Here is an 8,934-nt window from a genome sequence, read left to right as displayed (position 1 = left end):
GTCCTACATGGTAAGGACTTCAAAGAACATAGGTTTTGAACTCCCCACAACATTAACAGTAAAAATTTGCATATGAAATACAGAATGATGGAAACATAACATTGGGCTATCTGTGAATGCACGTTAGTGATGTTCTTTTCATACAGTTTGCCATATTTTGAAATTTAGCTTAAGTTCCAGATAAAAGATAGACAATTAGTAGTAAATTGCGTTTGTCATAACGGTTTATTAAGTGCATTTTCAGCTTAGCACTTTAAGATTACGGTTACCGTATTACAAAATCATACATTTTTTTTTACAAAACTACTGATGACGTTTCCTGCAGTATAATCATGGATATATTGGATTAAGAAGGATCGGTCTTAGAAAAACTTTGTTTTCGGTCAGAAAGGTAGAATCAAATTCCGAAATTATCAAAAGTAGCGGATGCAGGGTTCTAAGGTCATGTGTGTTTGATAAAGAAGTGGCATATGCTCAAAGATAAGAATATGTACATTTATCTAATAAAGCATTGTAGTCCACAACTTTGTCATGTTTCTACAGCACAAATCCACCTCTATCATTGCATTATTTCTTATTTCAGTTTTCCAGCCATGTTATGCATTCGAACGACAGGACCGGCTCCTCCTAAACGATCCACAGGCTCTCCAGTCCCAGATACAGCATCTGGTTCAAGAAATGAATACATTGAAAAGCCAGACCAATGCTGAAATAAACTCTCTGAAGTCTCAATTGGCAAGTCAGAAGCAGGAATTGCACTCTTTGAAAGGCAAGATTATGATAATGCATATTTTTTGTGGAAGCAAATCCCAATATTGCAACTTAATTTCACGAGAATATTAATTAACTGTCTGGAAGGAAAAACTTCAATTGCATTGTGTCACAATCAAAATGGTGTAAATCAAATGTGGATCCTACTTCTGTAAAAACTTTTAGTGAATTTGAAATCATATCATGGATGTTGCTAGATCCCCCCGATAAATAATATTATTCCCGACACATCCAAATTGGGCTTGTAATGTAGATTATTCTATACGTTTATACCCCACCTTACATATTTTGATTCTGACAATGTTTAACCTTGACATTTATTGAATGACTTTGAATCAATATGATGAATATTACTATAAATATTTATGAAACAAATTATGCGCTTTGGAGGGGATGGATCATTTAACCTAATAAGAAATATGATAAAAAGGCAGGTAAACGTCCATAGACTATATCGTCCTAAAACTGGGGAGGGGGGGGGGGTGATTATTGTTTGCCCAACTATATATTTTGTATTGCTTGTAGGAGTTATGAGATTGATTACTGTTCGTTATCTTCACCTTGCACGGTTCAGGTTCTCGTCAAGCCCTACTGTAAGTTGAAAATAAACCGATGCTGTTTGTCTTTACCGTTGCTTGCATCATTGGGATGATAGGAAATAGTGAAAGACACTTATAGACAGTAATTTACATGTACTCTATGATTAATTGGAAAATACTAAGCTTAGGAATAGATGCTTCTCAATCTGTCAGTGTATTAAAGATAAAGAATCCTGAAAAATCTACGATTGTGGCAAACACATTTAAAAGGTGCGAAGAAACAATATGATTTTTGTGTGGTTACATTGACGAATATCATTAACATAAAAACTTCAAACTCTTATTGCAAGTAGATCTATATTTTTCTTATCTAGTAAACGTAAACTAAGACCAATATGTTGTTTATATTCCTATTGTTTATGGGGTGGATGTGCTAGAACATGTCTACGAACTCGATCTAGTACTTTCTCCTGTGGTCGTTTTCAACAATAAATGAAAATCAAACAAACTGAACAAATCTTGCACATTATTGATTTTGTCCTGTAATGGTGTTTTGGGCAAACAGCTGTCGGTTCACCACGGCCTCCTTGTTGAAAAGTTCTTTATCAACTTGATTTAGATGTTCCATTGGTTGTTGTGCTTATTGATAGCTCTTAATGTCAATTGAAAGAATATAGTTGTAAATCACAGATGCCTAAAATGCAAATGTTGTACACATACTATATAAAAGTTTACATCGTCGTATGTGGTTACCCTTCTGTTGTTTAGTTTGATATGTACTGTTTACAACCTTACTTTATATGACAAAAGGTACACCATCGAATATAAGCCTATAATTAGCATTAAGTATCATTTAGAAAGTTTTTTCAACTTTCTCCATTCTCCCTGCACATGATCAAAACGTTTAAGTGATATTAATTTTTTCAGTTGCATCGAGCTTTAACTGCACATGCGTTATAAACAACGATTGCCAAGCATGAAAATTTCATCAACGGATATAATGACTATGTTGTTTTTCTACTCGGCTAATTATGGGAGTGAAGAATTCTGTGTACATATATATGTTATGGATAAATAAGTCGATGGTGTTAAATAGTTCAGAGAAATCAATGTCACCGAGGGCTGAAGTCCAGAGGTGGGGATGTTTTCTCTGAACTATTCAACACCATCGACTTATTTATCCCTTAATCTAGCCCCTGCTGATAGAAACCATTCAAATATTCACTTGCTGAAATAAAATGAGAGTGCTCGTAATAAAGTCAGGTGACAGATATGGTCTGTTACATGTAACCATTCACCTATTCAACAGTAGTATTGTCTATAAAAAGGGCTCTTACACAGGTTTTTTCATCACATGTCCGGGTAGCACAGAGATAGCGCTCTCGTTTCTCACTGCTGCGATCCGAGTCCAATCCCCTTGATCGGCAGTGGTTGTATGTGAGAGGGTATGGTGGTCGCCCGCTCGGACACATGGGTTTCCTTCGGGTACCCAGGTTTCCTTCCACATCAATGACCCCCTAGCGCAAATATCCGTACATCAAAGGACCCCATTGGAAATAAGCTTATCCTTAATATATATGTATGTATATTTGTATATACCGAATAAACTTTAATTTATTTCATGAAAGAAGGGTAATGGATTCAGTTGATGAATTTTTCTGACATAAATTAAATCAAAAGAAGTTAGCGAGGTTAAGGATATAAATAATGTCCTTAGCAATGTTATTTTGGAATTTACAATATGAGAAAAATGAACGTGCATTGTCTTAAGCAAATTAAACTTTGACCTTTCACCTGGTAGTGATATACCTGATAAAAAGTTGGAAATGGGTTCCAACAGAGTTTTAAATCAGTTCCAAGTAGAAAATACTACTACCTTTTCGGAAGATATAAAAGAACACTATTCTTTTTGTGACACCTACTTTTTGATGCATCTTTGCACTTTTGGTCGAGGACCAAAACCGGCTAAAGACAAATGATCCACAGATAAGCCCTTTGGAATGAACATCATTTCTAAAGTTGAGAAAAGTATGTATAAAACATTGGCTTAGTGGAATTTCATTCTAATTCATTAAGAACGACTGTACCTCTAGGATGTAAAACTTATACGGTACCAATTTTGATGCACCAGATGCGCATTTCGACAAATGATGTCTCTTCAGTGATGCTCAACCCAAATGTTTGAAATCCGAAATAACTATGAAGTTTTAGAGCTAAATATAGCCAAAAACAGCGTGCCAAACAAGTGGAGCCAAATTCGTCCAAGGATAAGAGCTATGCATGAGGGAGATAATCCTTAATTTTGAAATGAATTTCTAAATTTTATAACAACAATTAAATATACATCCGTATTTTCAAGCTAGTAACGAAGTACTTAGCTACTGGGCTGTAGAGACCCTCGGGGACTAACAGTCCACCAGCAGAGGCCTCGACCCAGGGGTCATAATGTAAAACTTATACGGTACCAATTTTGATGCACCAGATGCGCATTTCGACAAATAATGTCTCTTCAGTGATGCTCAACCGAAATGTTTGAAATCCGAAATAACTATGAAGTTTTAGATCTAAATATAGCCAAAACAGCATGCCAAACAAGTGGAGCCAAATTCGTCCAAGGATGTACGCCGTTAACTGTCAGAGGAATTTGTATCTGAAAAAAAAACTTGCTGTTCTAATACAGTCGACATGTAGCAGTGAACAGGATGAAGAAATGAGTGACGTGATGCTCGGGATTATTCGTGCATGCAAAATGCTGTGCGATTCAATAAACGTGATAGAAATAACCATGTGGCTATATCACCTCAGTGTATACTGCAAATCATGAAATGTATTTTTCTTAAAATGTAAAAAAAAGATTACGTACACTCTTCAGTTTTCTCCTATTTGCAAGCTTTAAACCAACAGTTGAATAGTTATCGATTTAAGACTAAACCGTTTATTCAATGACTAGACAATAACAATCAGAGATCAATCTCATAACTCCAATAAGCAATACAAAATCAATAGTTGGGCAAACACAGACCCCTGGACATACCAGAAGAATAATTAAGCATCCTCTTTCGAAAGGTCACACCCGCCGTGAGCCTTATATCTTGGTCAGGTATACGGAGTTGTTTGTAGTCAAAATCAGTGTGTCAAAAACAGCTTAACAATCGGTATGAAACACGTCAGACAACATTTGACCCAATGCTATGTTGTATTGGCAAACTAAATCATTATAACGATCATAGAATTTGAAAAATACTGATTTTAAACGAGACTGTTAGAATCCCTGTACCATCAACTTGTCTGTCAGTAGCCTGCTTCGATTTTAAAACTTACCATAAGCAGAAGAAGCTCTTGTGTATTGAATCGGTTGAGATATATAAGCACCATATGCAGGTGATAATGAAATATTGCTACATAAATATGGGAAGTTGACGATGGAGAAGCTGAAGTAATTCCGTTTGTCATAAAGCTGAGTTGTTAGTTTGCTATTAATATTTACTTTCAATAGTAGATATCTAAGTATGAAGCAGAATTTGACGACTCTGTGGTGTCTTTTATTTCGAGTTCACCGGGATATATCGAATCGACATATCAATGAAATGTCTTAAAGTTAATAAATAATACGTCGTCGATATATCTAAATGTCGAATCGAAGGCCACAGCAATATATTTTTCTACTCACGTAGAAGTTTTTGAATAAATTTGAAAAGTGAAAATAACCAACAGTGATCAATATCATAACTCCTATCAGCAATACAAAGTAGAGAGTTGGGAAAACAAAGACCCCTGGGTATTCGAAAGATGTGATCAGGTGTCTAGGAGGAGTAAGCATCCCTTTTCGACCGTATTTAAAATCAGTGTGCCAAGAAATTGATATGAAAAACATCAGACAGCAGTTGACCTAAAGATAGGTTGTATTGGCACACTAGATTGTGATGACGACCATAAAATTTGCGAAATGCTGACTATGAACGAGATTGTTGAAACCATTGCGCCTTCAATTTGTTTGTCAGTGGCCTTTAAAAACTCATCATACGTAGAACAAGTAGTGTCTTTTGCCGTTTCACTAATTTATTGTAGGCAATTCTTGCCGTTCACCATGAAGCTATTCAACTTGTGAACATGTCCCAGGAGCTTGACTACCGATTCAGAAGTCTCTGAATAGACTTCATGTTAAAGATTTCCTCTCAAGCTTCAATGCTCTCCTCGTGTGGAATTTATGTATACAAGGATGTGACGTTCACAGTCATCAATACTGTGCTGTCGGGAAGTTCAGAGGGAGTGCTTTTTAATGTAATCAAGGATGTCTGAGATATGACGGTCAATCTTCTACATGAGGACGGATACGTAAGTCGAGGAATTCAGAAATTATCTTCGTGGAATGTCAGATGACACTTACGTGGCGTGCCTTCCTTGTGGATTTTTGGGAGAAAGTAGAATTGTCCCGATATGCAGTAAGCAGGACAGAGCTGCTTCGTAAACGTAGTGTTCAGTTTCAGTTATGAAGGCTGAACATTCCCCTGTAGGATCTGAATCCAGCTTTTCGTAAAATCGCTTGTCACCTAGCTGTATGTGGATTAAGCTTTTCAAGAGTAGCTCTTTCATCTTTGTTGAAGTCTGAAATACATGATCTTTTAGACAAGATATCTTTAATATCAAATTTAGCTGCGTCGACATAAGATTCCAAGGCCCCATATTTTCCAGATGGAGGATATCAGGGACGCTTAAGTTTGTAGAGTTTTTCTAGCTTAGATCGTTTTGTAAGATTGGAGGGAATGTCAGTATAATCCTTGTCATTCCTAGAGAAGTGCTCCTTTAGTCTCAATCTTCCGGAAAATTCTCAAAGCTTTATCTCTGACTGCTTTGTCATCTACTTCTGGTTGGGTAGGACGAACGTTTAAAGCCTTGAAAAGCTGTGTTGTTCCAGGATTTGCGAAAGTGACAATCGAGGCATTAAAAATTGGACGGATCCCATGCGTTGTCTGCGGATCTTGAGTCATGGCTACAACGTCTGGAGCTACGTTTCTTCGCAATTTGTCGTGAGTTATAAGACTTACTGGAAGATCTACTGCTTTCTGAGGTTGATTGATTTACTTTGTCTCGGAGAAATTTTGTGTTTTGTTTGTTCTTTACGGTCGCATTATAAATAACAATGGTACCCAATTCCTCATCAAAGTCCGCTGATGAATTTTCTTATGACAAAGATTTTTCCAGGAATGATATGTCTTTCTCGTAATGTCTGGGATTGTGGTTATCTCACGAGAGGCAGAGAGACATGGAGCACCTCAGAAGAATGAAATCTCAGCGAACCTGAAACTGTTTGTATACAACAAAGAATTATCGACGAAATATTTAAAGAAATATCGTCCTAAGAAATTCTAGAGGGTTGCTAATGCAAACGTTTCCCCATGGTGTCACGCGTTATATTTGTCAAAATGTTAGATAATCTAATTTGAGTTCTGCATATTTGTGTATTGAAGGTCGTGGATTAAAATCCCGTTCGTACCATGGATGCGTTAACTTCCCTGTTTCACCTAAGACGTAAAAACATGTAATGACTGCTATTTTGTCCAAAGCTTAGCGTTGATAAGATTCGCAGGTCTTGTGAATGAGACCTTAAGAACTGTGGTTCCATTCCGTCTCGCGGTTATTGTCAGGATAAAAAAATCACCCCACAGCCCCAATTCATACATTTATTGACATCCAGTTGCAACTGGAGGCAAATCTAAATGCATGAAGGATCATTGAAGTGAAGTGAAAAGACAAATCAAGAAACAAATTACGTTGAATGAAAGGATTACATTTGCTTTAATACTCATTCTTAATCATATCCTTTGTTTCAATAAAATATTGCTTACATACAACAATAAATGACAAAAATGAATTGCACCTAATGCTGGTGTTTCAGGAATGATGTATTTTATAATATTCTTCTAAAAGAATAATTAACGTTCTGTTTTCAACAGGGTCAACTTTTACAATTTGGGGAAAGAACAACTGTCCAAACGTGAGTGAAACACAGATGGTATATAATGGTAACGTTTAATTTCTTTTTATTTATTTTTTTTTTCATATTTACCCCGAGGTCCGCGCATGAAATATTTAAAAGAGGTCAATCAAATCAATAAGGCAATATACCACTGTTTTACATAAACCACTAACTCATCCCCAGAATTCAATTATATGAATGATCAATGCAAATATATATAATTATTTAGCACCGGAAGGAAAATTAAGTGCAACTGTGTTTTTAAACACGTAGTATCGAATTCGAATAGCAAATATGTTTTGAAATTAAGCATTGCTAAAGGAGCATGTAGCCATAATGTGTTTGATACATATGAGACGCATCGTTTCGAAAACTCACAATGTAAACAACAGAGCATTAATCTTAAATATGAGAATTTATCTTTTATTCATACATCATTAAACCTTACTCAGAAACTGGGTATTCGCTGCTACGTTTATACGAATACAATATTTACACAGGGTTTACTGCCGGAAGTGATTATGGAAACAGTGGGAACGGCGCTAACACACTCTGTATGCCTCATGATCCAGAAAGCCTACCGTATGGTGTTTCTGTGCCAGTAGATGACGACTATGCCTATCTTTATGGTGGCGAGTATCAATTAAACGTAGGCCATGTTCGAATACAAGAGGACGTCCCATGCACTGTCTGCCAAGTCAAACTTTCTTCCACCATCATGATCCCTGGGAAAAGGTCGTGTCCGGTGCATTGGCGAAAACAGTATTCAGGTATTCTGACAGCAGATAGGTATAAATATCATGTCTCGGAATACTTGTGCCTAGATGACAACCCAGATGCCATAGAAGGTTCTGAAAATGATGATAATGGAAGGTTATTTTACCCCGTAAGAACCATATGTGGATCTCTGCCGTGTCCGCCATACAGACAGCATAATCTTGTGTCATGTGTTGTTTGTTCCATATAGATAACATATAAATGCTGACTCTTAATTGTGTTCTTGTTTACGTTCCGATCTTAACAATATACCATTCATGCTGCAAAGTTGCATATTTACGAACTGGGGTAACTTTATACCAAAGGCATGTTTTGAATTTGTCATTTATCAGACGAGAAACTGATGACCCTGTTGCTATTCATCTCTATGTAAGGTGAAGATAACGAACAGTGATCAATCTCATAACTCCTACAAGCAATACAAATTAGATAGTTGGGCAAACACGGACCCCTGGACACAGCACAGGTGGGATCAGGTGCCTAGGAGGAGTAAACATCCCCTGTTGACCGATCACACTCGCCGTGAGCCCTATATCCTGATCATTATCATAATATTGACGATTATTCTATAATAATTTAATTCTTATTGTATCCTTGTCTCTGATTGGTCAAATTCCAATTGAGGAACACAGGTTATTTTTGTATAACCTGGTTTGGTTAGCTGGTTTGGTATGGGTACACACCCCCTTGACAACCAGATATCGGAACTATTTTTCTTTCTCTCTCTCTCTCTCTCTAAACTTCTATGGAATAGAAAGTCAACGTGCACAATAAGATGCTTCGGTTTGATACACATGTTGTTTTCTCGTTGTCAATATTAGCATCTAGGTCCACTTGTACGCAAATCACTTTTGTTAAACATCTTTCTCT

At 36.6% G+C, this 8,934-nt stretch overlaps 1 protein-coding gene across 1 annotated transcript; it reads left to right on the top strand.

The window, feature by feature from the left end:
* The first annotated feature begins 485 nt into the window (after positions 1–485).
* Positions 486–8,279, top strand: LOC130047823 (uncharacterized). Its single transcript, XM_056143417.1, has 3 exons — positions 486–769; positions 7,265–7,333; positions 7,788–8,279. Exons 1-3 carry the CDS (start codon positions 532–534, stop codon positions 8,252–8,254), a joined length of 774 nt encoding a protein of 257 aa, XP_055999392.1. The 5' UTR covers positions 486–531; the 3' UTR covers positions 8,255–8,279.
* The last annotated feature ends 655 nt before the right edge of the window (positions 8,280–8,934 follow it).

The sequence above is a fragment of the Ostrea edulis genome, chromosome 7, assembly GCF_947568905.1.
Source record: "Ostrea edulis chromosome 7, xbOstEdul1.1, whole genome shotgun sequence".
In the NCBI taxonomy this organism is placed as follows: Eukaryota; Metazoa; Mollusca; class Bivalvia; order Ostreida; family Ostreidae; genus Ostrea; species Ostrea edulis.
The sequence above is the reverse complement of the archived record's forward strand: the minus strand, read 5'-3'. Positions and strand labels throughout refer to the sequence as shown.

What these genes read in the sequence shown, in the direction of transcription:
- LOC130047823 (XM_056143417.1), top strand. Translation starts at nt 532, where the DNA reads ATGTTTCTACAGCACAAATCCACCTCTATCATTGCATTATTTCTTATT. An exon ending in GGAATTGCACTCTTTGAAAG is followed by an intron (nt 770 to 7,264) that starts GCAAGATTATGA and finishes TGTTTTCAACAG; the next exon opens with GGTCAACTTTTACAATTTGG. An exon ending in AACACAGATGGTATATAATG is followed by an intron (nt 7,334 to 7,787) that starts GTAACGTTTAAT and finishes ATATTTACACAG; the next exon opens with GGTTTACTGCCGGAAGTGAT.